The sequence below is a fragment of the Ruditapes philippinarum genome, unplaced genomic scaffold (assembly GCF_026571515.1).
Source record: "Ruditapes philippinarum isolate M1 unplaced genomic scaffold, ASM2657151v2 ctg7886_1_1_1_1, whole genome shotgun sequence".
NCBI classification, from domain to species: domain Eukaryota; kingdom Metazoa; phylum Mollusca; class Bivalvia; order Venerida; family Veneridae; genus Ruditapes; species Ruditapes philippinarum.
The window spans coordinates 21,007-42,756 of NW_026860289.1; the positions used below are offsets into that span (position 1 = coordinate 21,007).

The window sequence follows — 21,750 nt, forward strand, 5'->3', positions numbered from 1 at the left end:
TTTACTTGTTAATTCTCGACTTTTTCGCTTCGCAGGATCGCGAGACGAAAACACGAAATGGCACAAGTCAGCCACCATAGTTACAGCTTTTTACTATTTTTAAACTTAATATTAAAAACGGCACCAAAACAAAAATAAATTATTGTTTTTTTTAAGCATTCTAACAGCATATATTTGACATCGAACAGGTAACCCATACAAGAACGCCTCGTTTTAAGAGTTTAGCCATTTTACTCAAACGGCACTTTAAACTCTTAACATTCTAAGCTAGTTAAAGACACGACCTATCACTGCCCTAGCTCAGGTTTGCTGTAGATAAAGATAAACGATTATTTTTCATATTGAACAAATGTGTAATCAAATTGAATATTAGTTGAGAAGATCCACATTAGATGTTTAAAAGATACATAAGGGGGTTGCCAGAAGGGGGATGTGCCCCCTTCTGTTGGGGGGGGGGGTTGAAGGTGGGCGGTGTCCAAAACGTTTGGATAACTGACTAAAACTTTCAGTTACGATATTTGGGGCATACCAATAAACCATGCAATAAGATCAAAGTGATATTTACCACGACAAAAAAGGTAATTTTTGTAATAACTGCTTATCCAGTTGTCTAGTGATTTGATTGAAAAGACATGTTTGGACATGATTTTCTATAATAAGATCATGACGAAAGTGATCAACCAATCAGGTAAAAGATTGCATCATACAACAGCCAATCAGATGCAAGAGAAAGTGGACCAATCAGAAGAGACTTTGATCTATAAAAAGACGGTCATTAGAGTTCTGACACTCGAACAAGAAACATGGCAAGCTACAGATGCAAGTGTAGTCTCGGTAATGAACGTTACGTACAATGGAATGAATGGAGAGGCGAGATGAGAGTAGACTTAAGGGAATGGCAAGGAGATAAACAGTGGAGGGGAGCACATTGTAGAATTTGTGTCGGGTGGTCCTTAATATTATGCTTATAGAACTTATAAAAACAACGAAACATGTAAAGTTAGGGGTTTCACATTAAATTATAAAAATAGCCAACTTATTAACTTTGAAAGTGTGAAAGAAATAGTTACAGATAGAGAAAGTGATAAAAGTATTATTGTAACCAACCCTAGTAAAATTTGTAGAGATAAAAGAAAAAGAAAATTGTATAATAGAGAAGAAAAGAAAAGTTACCAGATGGTGTATACCAAACGTAGAAGAATTGAACAATTTGATACTGTACCATACGGATATTAGATAAAATAAATGTAAAAGATGTTGTATTTGTAATAAGCATTTCTATTTTTGTCAAGTATGCTGCAGTTTTTGTCACTAGCGTTTCAGTTTTTGTCACTAGCGATTCAGTTTTTGTCACTAGCGTTTCAGTTTTTGTCACTAGCGATTCAGTTTTTGTCACTAGCGTTTCAGTTTTTGTCACTAGCGATTCAGTTTTTGTCACTAGCGTTTCAGTTTTTGTCACTTGCGTTTCAGTTTTTGTCACTAGCGTTTCAGTTTTTGCACGTTTACATGTAAATTTCCATAGGGTGCGTTTCAGTTTTTGTCACTAGCGATTCAGTTTTTGTCACTAGCGATTCAGTTTTTGTCACTAGCGTTTCAGTTTTTGTCACTAGCGATTCAGTTTTTGTCACTACCGTTTCAGTTTTTGTCACTAGCGATTCAGTTTTTGTCACTAGCGATTCAGTTTTTGTCACTAGCGTTTCAGTTTTTGTCACTAGCGTTTCAGTTTTTGTCACTAGCGTTTCAGTTTTTGCACGTTTACATGTAAATTTCCATAGGGTGCGTTTCAGTTTTTGTCACTAGCGATTCAGTTTTTGTCACTAGCGTTTCAGTTTTTGTCACTAGCGATTCAGTTTTTGTCACTAGCGTTTCAGTTTTTGTCACTAGCGATTCAGTTTTTGTCACTAGCGTTTCAGTTTTTGTCACTAGCGTTTCAGTTTTTGTCACTTGCGTTTCAGTTTTTGTCACTAGCGTTTCAGTTTTTGCACGTTTACATGTAAATTTCCATAGGGTGCGTTTCAGTTTTTGTCACTAGCGTTTCAGTTTTTGTCACTAGCGTTTCAGTTTTTGTCACTAGCGATCAGTTTTTGTCACTAGCGTTTCAGTTTTTGTCACTTGCGTTTCAGTTTTTGTCACTAGCGCTTCAGTTTTTGCACGTTTACATGTAAATTTCCATAGGGTGCGTTTCAGTTTTTGTCACTAGCGATTCAGTTTTTGTCACTAGCGTTTCAGTTTTTGTCACTAGCGTTTCAGTTTTTGTCACTAACGTTTCTATTTATGTTTTTGTTTTTTCAGTTTTTGTCACTAGCGATTCAGTTTTTGTCACGAGCGTTTCAGTTTTTGTACGTTTACATGTAAATTTCCATAGGGTACATTTCAGTTTTTGTCACTAGCGAATCAGTTTTTGTCACTAGCGTTTCAGTTTTTGTCACTAGCGATTCAGTTTTTGTCACTAGCGTTTTAGTTTTTGTCACTAGCGTTTCAGTTTTTGTCACTAGCGTTTCTATTTATGTTTTTGTTTTTTCAATTTGTGTCATTACTTTTTCTGTTATTTGTCACGTGTGGTGTGAAAAATGTATATTATTGAATAAAAGTATGTAAGAATATAATGTCTTTGTATCGCTGTTTCATCATGTATCGATAGAGCCGGTGCTTTACCGTTTTGATAAGGCGTTCCCCGTAGTTCGCTTTAGTTTCTGTGTTTAACGCATAGTAATGATGGATATTTTGTGTCTGGAAGTATTTCTGGACTATTTTACTTCTAAACTCCATACCCATATCCGTGCGTACTGTACTTGGCTGTCTAGCACCCAACATCATTTGATTTAGGGCATCCACAACATCGGTTCCCCGTTTGCTTTTTAGAGGCTGGACATGACCGTATCGGGAGAAAATGTCAACGGCTACTAACACGTATTTATAGTTATCATTTTGTTTGGCCAAGTTAGCCATGTCCATCAAGTCCATGTCCCATAAACTGTCAATGCCTTCAACAATGACTCTAGAACGCTTAAAATGGCGTGTAGCGCCCCTAGTGAGGGAATAGGATTCTTGATCTTGTAACCATTTTCGTATTCTGTGTCTACCGATGTTGTATTGACCCTCGGCTTTTACATACTGATAGAGTTTTTCTGGACCGGAGATATATATATAAAAATAAAACAAAAAACACAGTCCATGAGTTAACTTATTTAATTATTTGCCAACCGGTTTCTCTTATGATCATCAGGGCAAATATGACGTCGTCGCATAGTAACGACGACGTTTTTATGTACACATGTGTACGCATAATCTAAAAATAGTAATGTCATTATATAGTATTAAGTTTTGGATTAAAAACATCAATAAAATAGCGTTCTTTAGATAACCTAGCTGAAACGTTTTTACTGTGAAATTTATAAAATGGGAAAATACAAAATTTCGGGTCTTTTTTAGAGCATTTATCTAAATGCTCACTTAAAGGTAATTGTCTGGTTGATGGGTCTCTTATCTGCTGAGCATGAACAGTTTTTCTGTTTCTGAGTTTGTCACCTGTTTGGCCTATGTAAAATTCTTTGCAGCCGTTGCAAACTAAAACATATAAAACATTTTCCAACAGTACAGTCCATATTTTCTTTTGTATGAAATGTTTTATCCTGAAGTTTTAAGAATATCCTTCTATTAAATAATCACAGAGGCCACACCTCTGTTCGTTGCATTTTTTAACACAGGGCATTATATTGTTTTCTTTAAATTCTGAACTTATTAAAATGCTTTTTAAAATTTGGTAATTTGTCTTTTGCATTTTATTATGTTGGTGTTGCTTATTATCTTTTTCATTTTTTCATCATGTTTCAGAATTTCCATGTTTGTTTTAATTATGCCAAACAATTCTCTGTTTTTCGGGTTACATGTTGAAATATATGGAAGAATTTTGTTTTTTTGGTTGCTCCTTAACTTGAAGTAAGGTGGTTCGGGGAATCTCCAAAGCTTTTTTAATACCTGTTTTTATAAGTTGAATTGGAAATTTTCTTTTAATTAGAGTGATGGCGAGTTCCTTAAGTCTAATCTTAAGTATTTCCTTATCAGATACAATTGCACATATTCTCCTTGCTAGCGAAAACGGGATATTTGTTTTAATGTGTTTTGGATGACACGATTTAAAATTTAGATATTGTTTAGAATCAGTACTTTTAAAATATACATCGGTGACTATATATGTTCCTTTCTTAATAACCATTACATCTAAAAACGGAAGTCTGTCTGTACTTTGTTGTTTCTTAAATTGTATATCTTTATGAAGTGAATTAAGTATTTTTTCAAAAATATATAAATCAATTAGAGATCTTTGCCAAAATATAAAAAATCATCCAAAAATCTTTTCCAGTTACATTGAATATAATTAGCAAAATCTTCACCTTTCTGTTTGTTAATTTCTGAATACAATGTTTCTTCTAAATAACCTAGTACAAGTGTTGCATATGTTGGAGCAACCTTTGTCCCCATGGCTGTACCTTTTACCTGACTATAATATTGATTATTAAATGAAAAAAATATTATTTTGTAAAAAAGAAAATATGGACTGTACTGTTGAAAATGTTTTATATGTTTTAGTTTGCAACGGCTGCAAAGAATTTTACATAGGCCAAACAAGTGACAAACTCAGAAACAGAAAAACTGTTCATGCTCAGCAGATAAGAGACCCATCAACCAGACAATTACCTTTAAGTGAGCATTTAGATAAATGCTCTAAAAAAGACCCGAAATTTTGTATTTTCCCATTTTATAAATTTCACAGTAAAAACGTTTCAGCTAGGTTATCTAAAGAACGCTATTTTATTGATGTTTTTAATCCAAAACTTAATACTACATAATGACGTTACTATTTTTAGATTATGCGTACACATGTGTACACAAAAACGTCGTCGTTACTATGCGACGACGTCATATTTGCCCTGATGATCATAAGAGAAACCGGTTGGCAAATAATTAAATAAGTTAACTCATGGACTGTGTTTTTTGTTTTATTTATATGTGACTTTTTTCCGGTACTTGTTTTCATTTTTTGTATATATATATATATATTCTTACAAAAATATTACAACATGGTAGCATATAATGAAGGTCTATTTTGTTCTATATACGTATCTAAAATATCTACTAGTCTATCTGCACCTTCTCTAGCTTCAACACGTAACTGTCTACATCTCAACCACCATTCTAAATCCTTAATCATTGATAGCATCACACATATGAATGCACACATTATCATCAGCGACGTCCAAGAAACAAATTGGCTCCAGTAACGCTGTTGGAATTAAACCAGGGTTTATCTTGGACATCCGTTGGTAGTTTATCGTAACCAGTCATTTTCAAGTAGATGCAAGCTGGTGACCATTTTTCGTGTTCCCTCCAAGGTTCGTCCGTGGGTTCCCATGACGCCAGATTCACACCACAAGCAAAACAAATCACTTTGTCCGCAGTGCCAGTATAGTAAAACCCGGCTTTAGTCAATGCTTCTTTACTGGGTCTAATTTGTTTGGACCAATGTTCAAACGTGTGTAGTCGATCTTCATAAAACATCATGTCTGGATTGTTAAATCGGTTAGTCATGATAAAATCGCTCTGGTCCATGCTATTCGTTTGGTGTCTTCTGATAAATGGATATCGTGTGTAAATTATCCTAATAAACGTATTTAATGTTAGTGATTGGTGGTTATTTTTAGAAACGGTTTGTCATTGGTTAATGTTTTTAGAACACAATCACGTGCCTTTACCAATTCATGAAATCGTTTGGGTTGCATTCTGAACACTGTAACGTTCCCATCTGATTCATATGATCGCTTTGTAGGTAACAGGGCACCACAGAGTCCAATTCTGGTAGATTTTTACCGATGTCAGGTATTACTTCTTTCAATTTCACGTACTCTGCTGGTCTTAGGCACAATCCTTTCTTAGTTGGCACAACATCGTCCTTGGGCTTCCAGTATTGTCGAATATCAACGCAAACACACCCAGCTTTAATCGACATGTACACGTTTCCTCCAAGATGAGCATTGTACACTTCTTTCTTTCCTAGAGATTGATCCACAAATTCCACTGCGTCCACAACATTTTTCCATCTCATCAACGTTAAGCTGATGCCCTTCTTCGTCGGTTTATCTCCTTGCCATTCCCTTAAGTCTACTCTCAGCTCGCCTTTCCATTCATTCACTTGCACGTAACGTTCATTACCGAGACTGTACTTGCATCTGTAGCTTGCCATGTTTCTTGTTCGAGTGTCAGAACTCTAATGACCTTGGTAATCGTTATACCGTCTTTTTATAGATCAAAGTCTCTTCTGATTGGTCCACTTTCTCTTGCATCTGATTGGCTGTTGTATGATGCAATCTTTTACCTGATTGGTTGATCACTTTCGTCATGATCTTATTATAGAAAATCATGTCCAAACATGTCTTATCAATCAAATCATTAGACAACTGGATAAGCAGATATTACAAAAATTACCTTTTTTGTCTTGGTAAATATCACTTTGATCTTATTGCTTGGTTTATTGGTATGCCCCAAAAGTCCAATATCGTAACTGAAAGTTTTAGTCAGTTCAAAACGTTTGCCATGCTTTTTTTCTGTGTCAGGATTATGTAAACACGTTTGGATAGCACTGTACATGACATATTCATTAAAAAACACAGAGGCACTCCAGTTATATACATCCGGTATGTGCCGAAAGTGTAAACGTAGGTTTCATGATGAAGTTGTTCATGAAATGAATAAGTGTTCGTCCCTAGAAGGTCTTTTATAAATATAAACCAATCAGTAACGTCATGTTTGGTTAGCCAATCAGAGCGGATTTCAAGTTAACCAATCACAAATTATGCTTAATACGGGTTACGAACAAGCTTAAACGTAGCTAAAACTGCAAAATACGACATCAATCACAATCACCATGATAAATAAATGCGTTCAATATACCCTTCAATGGATTGCTGAGGAAAAATTAATATGATTAGACACAAAGATGCTAAAAATCGGTGAAGAAATAACAAAGTTTTGGAGGTTCAAAGTTTTAATCACTACAAACAAGGGAAATAACTTTCAATAAAACGGACAGAACTCTTTCGGTAAAGTACTAAATTCTAAACCCCAGTATCTCAAAAAAGATACACCCATAAAAGTACATATTTGCAAAATTGCAGTGACGAGATCTTTCGAATGTTATCAGTCCCGAAACTCTAGAATGATTTTAGAAAATTGATTTAAAAAAAAATCGCTATTACGTCATAACTGGAAAACGGAAAAAAATCGAATCGATAATGGGGGTGTAAATGAAAGGTATTGAAATGTTCTTTCAATTGGTAGTAAAAAATTAAAAAATCATATCGTAAACGGTTGCCCTAAAGAGGAAAAAACCGGTTTGTAGCTTAATTTCATTGAATGAAATTGCTCAAAAATATAAGCAAGGGAATAAAATTTCATTCAAAGTGTAAATAACAGCATTTTGTAGACTAAAAAATAAAAGAGTATTAGGTATAAGTCATAATTCTATAAGTTGCAACATTTTCTACAAATTTTAATCCTTATTTCAGTAGTCTGTTTGCATTAAGTAAACATTTCGCTGACTGGGACCCTCGAAAAGTAAATACTAACACCTTTTCTGGCCAGAAAGTAAATAATAACACCTCGGCCGGCTAAGGTTGTTTGCTGATGAACAATGACAAAAATAAGTAAACCCTAAAATGTTAATTTCATGTATAAACTTGTAAGAACTTGTCCAGTCTTGTTTGAGACCCTTAGTTAACAGTACGTTTAATTCATATTATTTACATATTTTTTTTTTCATTTTAACAATGAGTTTGGATTATATATGTTGTCAAGTTGCAGCATTCATGTTAAGCTGTATGACAAATATAATTTGTTTTACGATGAAGTTCGGTGATGTTTTAAATTTATTGGTAATGGATGGTACGGGATCATATCACTTTGGTGAGTTGTATATAAATATATTTATGTATGTATTCTTTGAATTAGTTCATTCTTTTTGAAATATACAAAATTTCGCTCTTTTTTTTTCAAGTTGTAAATATAAATTCATTTTATTTACTCCTGTAGCAGTTGTTGTCATTATTGCACCGATTTGAGTATGTCCGTCTTGTCTGTAACATAATTTATTTATATCATATCTCCATAACCCTTTACCAAATGTGAATAAAACTTAATAAATAAATGACATGTCTTTAACATTTTTTTTCTTACAGGAGAATGTCGTGTGACAATACGAAATGGCAGTAAGACACGCGTAGTTAAGCCATTAGAGATAATGTCCTATAATCCGGCAGATCAAGTGACAATGAGAGTTCGAGTTGGCAAATGCTTTGAGACCGAACACACACAACGTTTCGTAAGGGGTAGAATGGCAATTCAATAAAAAAGTAAGTAATGTATGTTTAATACGTAAGTTTTTGTTTGAATGTGTTGTGGTATTAAATTTATGAATATTTTGCATTTTCTAAACTGAACAATTTAAAAAATGAGGTTTCTGTTTTCTATTTCTGTAACAGATTATGGCTATTCTAATGACACTGTTAGAACATAACGTGTGGAGTACAAATACATCAACATTGTTTTGAAAAGAGGCAACGGTTTAGTAGATGGGATACAAGTGAAAGGTTACCAACAGGGGACAGACATTGTAATTTATGAGAATGAGCACGCATCTGAAAGTGATGTTATTGGAACATTTTTACACGAATTGGCTCATTTTCTTACTCCCACATATATGAAGATCATGGATATAAGTTTTTAACAACATGCAGTATGATAATGACCCTTGTAGAAAACCAAGTAATGAGAAACATGCAGTTTTGTGCGTCAAAATCTGGAAGTAATATAAAAGATGTAGGGAAAAGCAAGAAGTTAAAGAATTACATAGTTTTTGAAAGAAACAAATTTAAACTGTTTTGGTTATATTTCTCCTTACTTCGTTTACTATTGAAAAGTTATCCATGTATCCATGATCTCAATATATGTTGGGGATAAAAAAATGTAAGCTTGAATCAATCAAAAAATAAATTGTAGATATTAAACAGCATTCATTAGAACTCATTAGAATTTTATTTTTACTGATGTTTGTTTTAACCTTTTTTTTCATTGGTAATAGTTTAGTATTTTTATTTATTAAGTTTACATACATCACATGTACCATTGTTTGTCTTGATTAAACACGATCTTTGTCATTTAAAGAAATCATTGTGCATAATTTCAACGGTTCATGAAATACTGTGGTTACACGAACAGGAATAACTTTACAGTTGAATAGGATATTGTTAACTCTTCCGAACTTAAATCAACACCCGCCAAACTGAACGGCTGCTTTAAAGAGATTCATTTTAACAGTTAAATGGACCTTTGTTAACTCTTTCAAACTTAAATCAACACATGCCAAATAATGTAAACAAGCTAGCCTTGGCACATGAATAGACCATTATTAAAGTATTCTTCCCTAAATAAACAAGACGCCAAATATCGCGGCGACTTTAAAGGGATTCATTTTGACAGTTAAATGAACCTTTGTTAAAGTTTCCGTCCTTAAATAAACACACGCCAAATAATGTAAACAAGCTAGGCTTGGCACTTGAATAGACCATTGTTAAAGTATTCGTCCCTAAATAAACACACGTCAAACAGCGTGGCAACTTTAAAGGGATTAATTTTAACAGTTGAATAGCCTATTGTCCGCACATCTGCTCTTAAATCAACATACGCCAAACATTGTTGACATTCTGAATAAATTAATTTTGACACCTGAATAGCCTTTTGTCCGTTTTTAAATTAGCTGATGAGGTCATTAGAACCGGTCATGCGTATTAAGGAATGCAAAAAACTTGAAAGAGTCATTTCGTTGCTAAACGCCGAGAAGTCAACATCGTATGTATGTATTTTACGCAAATATTTATTAAATTATTTTACAGTAAAAGTACTTATTATTATCTTATATAGAAACATTATTTGACTGACTCATAATATCGAATTAAATTGAAAATAATTTCATATATTTTGTTATATGTTAAAAAAGTTTATAAAGAAACACATTTAAACTAATTAATTGTCTTATTCATTGTTTTATAGAGAGTCAATAAGTCAGTCAGTTTTCAATTATATCTTATTACTAACGCATTTTCTTTTATTTGGAATGTTTATAGAAAAACACATTTGAAATAATATATTAATATTGAATTAAGTTTTTAATACTATTTTTATTAATAATGTTATATAAATAATACAGACTATTATTTAAATACAAAATGTCCTAATTAAAAGGTAAGTCATTTTATTCATATTTTTTATGGATACATGTGTATAATTTTCATTTGAAATGTTATCTCCCCGTCTAGGGCCGAGGACCTGACCTTCAATGTCCGCGATTCAAGCCCTAAATCGTGTATACAAGTCAGCTCCGTATACTTCCGGGAGACATATAGTAAAATTTTTTAAAAAAATCTTGAAAATGTCAAGTATATTTATTAATATTTAGCAATTGAACATGTACAGCGTATACATTTTGTATTTGAAAACAAAGCAATCAGGTGCTGGATGAAAATTAGTTAACAACAAAACGCGATTAAAATTACAAAATGTAATTGAAACTACATCAAAGAACGCACGATAACAAATTGTCCAATTGCTACTTTGATATTAATACAAATGTAATTAAAATCCGTTCTTTACTTTCGCACATACATGTTTTCTATTTTTAGAACAATACAGTGCGACATTTATTACCGATTCACAGGTTCACAGGTGTAGCTAATTATTACGTCTAATACGCTAATTATAATTGTTGAAAGTTGTAAATGTTTTATCACTTAAATTGAGACTTTCTTTACTTTCAATTTCAATAATAAAAAATGCCAGGAGCATGAGATGAGTAGGTGATGAGTAGCAAGATGCAAGTTGATTGGTCGACAATGGTCGACAATAAAATAATTTACTTACAAAAAATTACAAGATACAACTTCATGTAGATCTACTAATTAATTTTCATACATGTACATGTATATCATTTAAATACAAATGGTTTCAAGTTCATAGAGTACAACATACATTTATTATACAAAGATACATGTTTTATTCCCGGCGTATCAGGGCAAATGTTCACGGCAAATGTTCACTGCAAAATTGCCGCGAGTTGAATTCGCGGGAATTTCTCAAGTTGCCGCGAATTCGCTCGCGTTAAAAAGCATGAGGGTTCGCCGCGAATACACGAATTGTGCGGGTTTCGCGTATCCAGTACTGTATGTATTCATATAGGTAAGCATTATTATACTCAATGAAAAACCCTTGTGACAACTTTTCGAATAGTCAAGCGTTACTGTCCTTTGACAGTTCTTGTTCTATAAATATAGTATTTTATGTCTGAAGCCCGATCGGGCATTTTCACCAGCCCGATTAAACTAACGCTGTCGGATTTTGATTTGATGGCCTCATTTCGGTAGTATACTGTGCTCCTCTTGGTACTTATCCTACAAAACCAATTGAAATTACGGTACAAAAAGTGTCATGGGACTGAAATGATCTTACAGGACACTAGGTATTGTGAAACCTGGTATTTTACAGGACCTTGGTGACTTTTACACTTACAGGACCTAATTAAATTTTGTAGAATTTTCCCCATTAATTTTTTATAATAATTATTAGGGAGAAGTTTTTAGGGACAAGGAGAAGTGCATACAAATTGCTTTTTTTGGAAGTGTTGATATTCCATTTAAAATACTTATTAGTTTTAAGATTGACCAAACATTAGGTTGACTAAACCTGCACCCGCTGAAAGCTTAAGTTACATTTTATTTGAGCAAGTGTCATCACAAGGAAATTATTTACAACTGTTCTTTAAAGAATAATCATCAGATATTTCATCACTAAGATTGTTTAAAGAAATTCATTTACCTTTACCTATTTACATGGCCTTAAAGCGTATTATTGTGCATAATTTTCATGTCTCCCTGGATAAAAGAAACTCCCAATGAATATTTTGCAGCATATGTAAAATTCCCAATTTGAGTCAAACCGATGCATTCTGGTACCAGCACCTTTCCCAAAGCAGGGGAAAAAACACTATGTTGCTTTCTTAATTTTATGATCATTAAGTAAGGCTCCCACCTTTACAATTTTTTGTAAACGTTTACACGATTGATAAGAACCGAAACTATACCGTTTAAACGGTGGTACTTCTATGTACTATACTACACCATTTATTCAAGTGGCCAAATTAAGACATAGGCCTACTTTCTATTTTTAATACATGTGTAAATAAATAATGTTCAGGGCTAAATAATTAGGTCATCACATGTGTTGAATAACAAAGATGCTATTTACAGATTTTCGGAAAATCAACCTCATAACGGGAAACTGACAAAAGCCCTCCCGGTCAAAAGCCCTCCCGACAATGACAAGGCGGACAAAAGCCCTCCCGTGAAAATGACAGGGCGGACAAAAGCCCTCCCGTGAAAATAACAGGGCTGAAAAAAGCCCTCCCATGAAAATGACTGGGCGGACAAAAGCCCTCCCGTGAAATTTTCAAGGCGGACAAAAGCCCTCCCGTAACAAAAATAAATATGTATGTTGAATACCTGTGTTTTTTCAGTTCACTCAACATATTAAAATTGTTACATATATGTCTTGTTGTTTTCAAATGGCCTAAGTATGTGTATGAGCTAGAACCACCTTTTATTCTGAATATACCTTCCTGAAATGTTTTTCGGGGTAACTTTTTAAACGAATGTCGTCAAAAAAACAAGTTTAAAAGTAATTGACTCATTACAAGGCACATTATTAATGTCTTTAACTTTTAAGTTAGATAATTTTAACTTCTTTTCATCATTAATTACTTTATTAATATTAAATTCACATAGGGGTAATCCTTCGTGTCTACGTGAATAAATATGCACTTACAGATTTTAGCACTGATTATTCAGATGCCTCTCAGGAATGTGCTCAAGCTCATACAAACACTGTTATGCTAATGGAAATCAATAATATTCATGATTACATTTTTGAGTGCATTGAAAGGAAAATATAAACAATTCAATGTACATAATTATATATATTTGCTGTGGGAGGGCTTTTGTCCGCCCAATTATTTTCACGGGAGGGCTTTTGTCAGCCAAGTCATTTTTACGGGAGGGCTTTTGTCCGCCCTGTCATTTTCACGGGAGGGCTTTTGTCCGCCTTGTCAGCTTTTGTCCGGGAGGACTTTTGTCTTACACTCCCTCATAACACCTGGAAAAGGTCACCTAGACCACAGCTGATATTGATTTTTTTTAGAAGAGTAATTACAGATATACGATGATAACTTGACACTTCAGTTTTCATAAAAAATATTTAATGGATAATGATTACTGTCCTAGGATGAGAACTTGATCCTTTTTTTACAAAACAAAGACCAATAACAATGCGAAAAATAGGTTAGGCAGATCAATGCCACATCCTATAAAAATGAAAATAAAACTTCATGTTATCATATGTCTTGTTAGCACAGTAGGTAAAGCAACATTGTCAGTAATGTGTTTTACCCGTACAGGCAGAAGTTCGACTACTGGTAAGACACATTTTTTTTTACCTTAGAACAGTCAATTGTTCAGAAAACAATTTGACCGGGTTTTTCATATACATACATGAATATGAGATCAAATATTTTATTACACTGGGATCAAAAAATATAAAAAGAAAATAGAATGGAAATAAAAAAATAAATATACAATGTATACTATAAAATATATATTATAAGAAGAAAACAAAAAGGAAAACGAAAAATAAATAAATAATAATGATAAAAAACAGAGTAAGAAAACTGTGGTTATAAAATGGCACTAAGTGAGGTTGGAGTACAAAACACTAAAAGTTACAATTACTGCATAGCGGTAATACACTTGTAAATGATTCTGTAAGAATAATGCTATATAGAATAATTATGTAAGTGTTTACTTTTACAATATCGTATTTTGTAATTTTAATTGCGTAAATAGTAAAATATGCACCTTATCTGTTGCTCTGTATCCTGCTGTGCATCGTTTGACTGACTAAACTGTGGAATGTACAGCATCAGTGTCCTATGGACACTGTGTTGCATCTAGAATTTCATAATTATGGGGGATTGTCCCCCACTCAAATGAAAAATGTGGGGGACTTGAAAAAAATGTGGGGGACATACATTTACCTAACACTATGACTTATCCAAAAGAATTCAGTTATTTTACGCTCAGGCATTTTTTACAGCTATCGTCCGCTCAAAAACGGAAGTAGAAAAAATAAAATATTGACGAATACTACAAAACACACGCGAGATGACCAAGTCGGCTGCTACACGCTTTTTAGTACGTATGTTAGTCATTACCACGAGTGAAAACAAACATGGCTGAAGCTTTCAAGACACGATGAAGATAAACTGAATAAAGTGATAAAATTGTCAGATGCGCGACTTTGCGCGCGTTGACTTCATTAAAATGCGCGATCTGCATAAAATATGCGCAAATCGCGCAATCGCGCGGCCTAGATTGCCTAGATGCAACACTGGACACATTGCTTGATTTTCCTTATTCATTAACAAATACCATTAATTTTAATTTCAGAACAGCACATGGAGTGTCTTCTTTCATTGTGTAAAAACAAAGGATATAGTGAATATAACATACAAGTTATTCTGGCTGCTCATATGTTTGGACCATTGGCTGGTAATTATGAGATAGGAATCAAAGGTTTTCCAAAGGATGCAAAAAATGTCCTGTATGTGGCATAGATGTTGGATAACTAAAGAATACATCACTTGGTAATAAACTTTTAACTCTTTATTATTTTTAGCTCACCTGTCACAAAGTGACAGGGTGAGCTTTTGTGATCGCTTTTCGTCCGGCGTCCGTCCGTCGTCCGTCCGTCCGTCCGTCCGTAAACTTTTACTTTAAATGACATCTCCTCATAAACCACTAAGCCAATTTCATCCAAACTTCACAGGAATGTTCCTTTGGTGGTCACCTTTAAAAATTGTTCAGAGAATTTTATTCCATGCAGAACTCTGGTTGCCATGGCAACCAAAAGAAAAAACTTTAAATATCTTCTTTTAAAAAACCGAAAGAGCTAGAGCTAAGATATTTGGCATAAAACATCTTCTAGTGAGTGTCTACAAAGATTGTTCAAATAAAAGCCCTGGGGTCAAAATTGGCCCCGCCCAAGGGGGTCATTGATTTTCCCTATATGTATATAGTAAAAACTTAAAAAATCTTCTTTTAAAGAACTCAAAGAGCTAGAGCTAAGATATTTACCATGAAACATGTTCTAACGGGTGTCTACCAAGTTTGTTCAAATAAAAGCCCTTGGGTCAAAATTGGCCCCGCCCCATAGGGTCATTGATTTTTCCTATATGCATTAAGTAAAAACTTAAAAAATCTCCTTTTAAAGAACCTGAAGAGATAGAGCTAAGATATTTGGAATGAACATCTTCTAGTGAGTGTCTATCAAGTTTGTTCAAATAAAAGCCCTGGGGTCAAAATTGGCCCTGCCCCAGGGGGTCATTGTTTTCCCCTTTATGCATATAGTAAAAACTTAAAAAATCTTCTTTTAAAGAACCCAGAGCTAGAGCTAAGATATTTAGCATGAAACATTTTCTAATGGGTGTCTACCAAATTTGTTCAAATAAAAGCCCTACGGTCAAAATTGGCCCGGCCCCAGGGGGTCATTGATTTTCCCTTTATGCATATAGTAAAAACGTAAAAAATCTTCTTTTAAAGATCTCAAAGAGCTAGAGCTAAGATATTCAGCATGAAACATGTTCTAATGGTAGTCTACCAAGTTTGTTCAATTAAAAGCCATGGGGTCAATACTGGCCCCGCCCCGGGGTCATTAGTTTTCCTTGTATGTGTATAGCAAAAACTTAAAAAATCTTCTTTGAAAAAGCCCAAATAGCTAGAGTTTAGATATTAAGCATGAAACATCTTCTAGTGAGTGTCTACAAAGTTTATTCAGATAAAAGCCCTGGGGCCAAAAATTGTCCCCGCCCAGGGTCATTGATTTTCCTTATATGTGTATAGCAAAAACTTAAAATCTTCTTTGAAAAAATCCAAATAGCTAGAGTTAAGATATTAAGCATGAAACATCTTCTAGTAAGTGTCTACAAAGCTTGTTCAAATAAAAGCCCTGGGGTCAAAACTGGCCCCGTCCCAGGGGTGTCATTGTTTTTAACTATATGTGTATAGTAAAAGCTAATAAATAATCTTTTTTTTTTTTAAAAAAGCCAATGAGCTAGAGCTTAGATGTTTAGCATGAAACATCTTCTTATGGGTGTCTACCAAGTTTAGCCCTTGGGTTGAAATTGGCCCTGACGGGGGAAGGTCATTGTTTTTCATTGTATGTGTGTAGTTAAAACCTAACATCATGAAACATCTTCTAATGGGTGTCTTCCAAGTTTATTCAAATAAAAGCCCTGGGTTTAATCTGGCCCCGCTCCGGGGGCCTATATACGAGGTGAGTGACCTCAGGGCCATGATGGCCCTCTTGTTTACTTCTCTATGCTTAACTTTTGTCTTAAAAAGTATTGGAGATATTGATTTGAAACTTCACAGATATAGATCTTTTTGAGTATTGTGCTGTGTTTAAGAACCATAACTCTTTGCACACTTTTGGAGTTATTGCCCTTTGCATTTTTATGCCCCTGGGCATATAGTAATTGAACCGTCCGTCCGTCTGTCCGTACGAGGTTAACCTAGAACGGCAAGTTGGATTTTTCTTAAGTTCTACATGTACCAATGGCTTCTTAGTTTACACACTTACTAATCAATACAAAGTACATGATCTGGTCAAGTAACTTAACTATGGCTTCCATATTTACCAAGTTATTGCCCTTCTCAGCACTTAGAAAATGAATAATGGTTAACCTAAAATCGCAAGTTGGAAATATCTTAAGTTCTTTCTATACTAATGGCTTCATAATTTCAACACTTACTTATCAATACAAAGTACATGATATTGCCAAATTATATAACTGTGTCATCCATATTTCCAAGTTATTTCCCTTTTTTCACTTTGAAAATAGGGCCTTGTCTGGTTAACCTATTAAGGCAAGTTATCGTAAATTCTCTTAATTGCTTAATTTATTTAATGATATCTTGCATATTTGGTAGGTGGATACCTTGAATGGTCCTCTAATTTTTTGTGGAGTAAGTGGTCTCTAGGGTCAAAGTCAAGGTCACTGGTTTAGAAAATTTATTTTAACATTTTTGTTTATACCGCCTTTATTTTTTGGTTGATGTCTTTCATGATGAATACAAACATGCCAAGGGAGGTCCTCCTTCTTTGGGTATAGTAAGGGGTCATTTGGGTCAAGGTCAATGTCACCAATGTCAAGGTCACCAATGTAAAAAATAGATTTTACATTTTTACAGGTGTATTAACCTTATTCTATAGACAGATGCCATTTATAATTGATAGGAAAATAAAATTTGATGGAGTAAGTGGTCAGTTGGGTCAAGGTCACACGTGCTAAAATAGATTTTTACACTTTTGCTCATACAGCCTTTATTTATTGACAGATAATAAATTATTTCATATTTGGTAGGAAGATAACTTGCATGGTATTCCTTCTTGTGATTGGGGTAGGGATCAGTGGGTCAAGGTCACTTGTGCTAAAAATAGATTTTTACACTTTTGCCCATACAGACTTTATTTATTGACAGGTGTATTTCATATTTGATTGGAAGATAACTTGCATGGTATTCTTCCTTTTGATTGAGTTAGGGATTAGTGTGTCAAGGTCACTAGTGCTTAAAAAAGATTTTTACACTTTTGCCCATACAGCCTTTATTTATTGACAGATTTATTTCATATTTGGTTGGAAGATAACTTGCATGGTATTCTTCCTTTGGATGGAGTTAGGGGTCAGTTTGGTCAAGGTCATCAATGCTCAAAATAGATTTTAACATTTTTGCCCATACAGCCTTTATTTATTGACAGGTGTATTTCATATTTGGTAGGAAGGTAACTTGCATGATATTCTATAGGTGTCAATGGGTCAAGGTCAAGGGTGCCAAGTATAGATTTCTTACATTTATATATATTTGATAAAGTTGAATATTTATCACTTCACAAGTCATAGCAATGACTTGGCAACTTATATATTTCACAATTACAAAATGCCATGACTCTGTCAAGCTATATAACTTGTGTTTACAATTTTTTGGCAATGTTTCTGTCCATAACTGAGTGAATGGGTAAACATTTTTTGAAATATTGCTACTGACAAGTATCGGAGCCCGGGGCATTTGTGTTTAACAAACACATTCTTGTTCACTTTAATTATTGTTAGCATAACATTTAAAGTGTTAGTACTCACCAGATATCAGTTTAAAGTTATATTAAAGAAACAAATCTCAATTAGAAGAAAAGACAAAAGTCAAACTTTATTCAAGATTGACATTAAATATCATAGAAGAAGCAACAAACTTTATGCAGAAAAACATTTTCTGGGCATAGAAGAACATTTTAACTACTTAATGTACAGATTGCAACTGAAAAACTAAGTACACTTTTACAGCCGTAATTTCATTTTACAAGAATATAATGGAATATAGGCATTTTTGACTTGAGGTCAAATTTTACATCCCTAAAAAATACTGCCTTAAAAATCGAAAGTTAAGTAACCCCATACTTTTCTATGTTTTCCTGATCTTAATTGCCTTGAAAAATGATTTTATTTCCATTTTCTGTGTCTTTTCCTGCTATTTTACAGCTGGAATTATCATACCGTTACAGGCAGTGACTTTGTATCAGAATTGTATTCATGGCATTCTAGTATTGCATATAAAAGATTTTTAAGAAATACGAGTTTCTGATAAATTTTCTAACTGTTCAACTTTAATAAATTATATTTTTGATAAAAAGTTCACTTGATGCTTTGGTAGTCTGTAAGAGTAAAAACTAGAAACAGATTTATTTCAGTTTGGAGCTTTGACTTAAATAAATCTTAAACCCTGCAATGCACAATGATTTCTCAGTTTTTTCCACCAATTTTTATGCCACCCAGAAAATAGTTAAGAGTTTCCCTTTTCAACTAAAAGTTATTAACAAAGTTTTTTCCCCACTAATTTGCCACCCAGAAAATAGTTAGAGTTGCACTTTCCCACTAAAAGCCACTCATTTTCCACCTTCAAAATCAACTAAGTTTCATTTTTAGCTCACCTGTCACAAAGTGACAGGGTGAGCTTTTGTGATCGCTTTTCGTCCGGCGTCCGTCCGTCCGTAAACTTTTGCTTTAAATGACATCTCCTCACAAACCACTGAGCCAATTTCATCCAAACTTCACAGGAATGTTCCTTTGGTGGTCACCTTTAAAAATTGTTCAAAGAATTTATTTCCATGCAGAACTCTGGTTGTCATGGCAACCGAAAGAAAAATCTTTAAATATCTTCCTTTAAACAACCCGAAGAGCTAGAGCTTAGATATTTGGCATGAAACATCTTCTAGTGAGTGTCTACCAAGTTTGTTCAAATAAAAGCCCTGGGGTTAAAATTGGCCCCGCCCCGGGGGGTCATTGATTTTCCCTATATGCATATCGTAAAAACTTAAAAATCTTCTTTTAAAGAACCGTAAGAGCTAGAGCTTAGATATTTGGCATGAAACATCTTCTAGTGAATGTCTACCAAGTTTGTTCAAATTTAAGCCCTGGGGTCAAAATTGGCCCCGCCCCGGGGGGTCATAGATTTTCCCTATATGCATACAGTAAAAATTTAAAAAATCTTCTTTTAAAGAACCATAAGAGCTAGAGCTTTGATATTTGACATGAAACGTCTTCTAGTGAATGTCTACCAAGTTTGTTCAAATTAAAGCCCTGGGGTCAAAATTTGCCCCGCCCCGTGGGGTCATTGATTTTCCCTATATGCATATAGTAAAAACTTAAAAATCTTCTTTTAAAAAACCCAAAGAGCTAGAGCTAAGATATTTAGCATGAAACATCTTGTAATGAGTGTCTACCAAGTTTGTTCAAATAAAAGCCCTGGGTTCAAAATTGGCCCCGCCCCAGGGTGTCATTGATTTTCCCTATATGCATATAGTAAAAACTTAAAAAAACTTCTTTTAAAGAACTCAAAGAGCTAGAGCTTAGATATTTAGCATGAAACATGTTCTAATGGGTGTCTACCAAGTATGTTCAAATAAAAGCCCTGGGGTCAAAACTGGCCCCGCCCGGGGGGTCATTGATTTTCCTTATATGTGTATAGCAAAAACTTAAAAATCTTCTTTGAAAAAACCCAAATAGCTAGAGTTTAGATATTAAGCATGAAACATCTTTAAGTAAATATCTACAAAGTTTGTTCAAATAAAAGCCCGGGGGTTAAAACTGGCCCTGCCCCAGGGGTGTCATTGTTTTTAACTGTATGTGTATAGTAAAAACTTTAAAAATTTTCTTTTAAAAAACCCAATGAGCTAGAACTTAGTTGTTTAGCATGAAACATCTTCTTATGGGTCTCTACCAAGTCTGTTCAAATAAACAAATAAAAACCCTTGGGTAAAAATTGGCCCGGGGGTGGGGGGCCTATATACAGGTGAGCGACCTCAGGGCCATCATGGCCCTCTTGTTCACCAATTTCCACCCTTTTGCCACCATAAAAAAGTCTATGTTCAAATTTCCACTCAATGCCACCAAAGGATAGTGGCATTTGGTGGTAATTTTGCCACTACAGTGGAAAAAGCGTGGAATTTTGTCATTTTCCAGTTAATGCCACCTTTTTACACTTAATGCCACCCTTTTCAGTGGAAATAGCTGGCAAGTAGTGGCAAATCTAGGGACTGGTATGCAAAGTTTTTCTATTCTTAATTACATTTTGACATAATTATGCTATTTTCCTAACTTCACTGCTTTGTTTGTTTTAGTATATTGGGAAAATGAAAGGTTATTTGTAACTGTTTCGAACATGATTTGACAATACAGTGAAAATTTGAGAAAACCGGACGCTGAGAAAATCGGAACTCTTCTAAATACCGGACGAATAATTCATTTTCAAATTTTCCCTTCTTTAAAACTATGGTATTAAACATTGACAATACAGGAATCTGTAAAAACCGAATATCGGACAGTTCAAAGGGGACTACAAAGACAATTACATAATAATTACCCTGACAATACTGGACGGCAAAGGTGTTGAATAAAACCTTGTTGTACTTATCAATTGGTTGTGTCTTATACGTTAACTGAGTGGTAACGGAAAATAATTGTCTGATTGTTAACTATGTCCCTTTTTTCACAGTATTGATAATTGTAAGGTATAGATGTTACTTTTTGCATCACCTGTCACAAAGTGACAGGGTAGCTTTTGTGATCCTTTTCGTCCGGGCCGTCCGGCCGTCGTCCGTCGCCCGTAAACTTTTACTTTTGCAATGACAATCTCCTCAGGTAAACCCACTTTAAGCAATTTCATCCCCAAACTTCACAGGAATGTCCTTTGGTCGGTCACCTTTAAAAATTGTTCAAAAGAATTTTAATTCCCATAGAAACTCTGGTTGCCATGGCAACCGAAAGAAAAAACTTTTTAAATGTATCTCTCTTTTAAGAAAAACCAAAGAAACTAGAGCTAAAATATTTTGGCATTGAAACATCGTCTAGGGAGTGTCTACCAAGCTCATTCATATAAAAACCCTGGGGTCAAAATTGCCCCGCCCCGGGGGGTCATTGAAATTTTCCCTATATGCAATATAGTAAAAACTTAAAAAAATTTCTTTTAAAGAACCCCAAAAGAGCTA

At 34.2% G+C, this 21,750-nt stretch overlaps 1 protein-coding gene across 1 annotated transcript; it reads right to left on the reverse strand.

Annotated features, from left to right (window-relative positions):
- Positions 1 to 5,247: 5,247 nt before the first annotated feature.
- Positions 5,248 to 5,610, reverse strand: LOC132759537 (E3 ubiquitin-protein ligase XIAP-like). Its single transcript, XM_060751325.1, has one exon. The coding sequence runs from the start codon at positions 5,608 to 5,610 to the stop codon at positions 5,248 to 5,250; it is 363 nt and encodes a 120-aa protein (XP_060607308.1).
- Between the last annotated feature and the right edge of the window lie 16,140 nt (positions 5,611 to 21,750).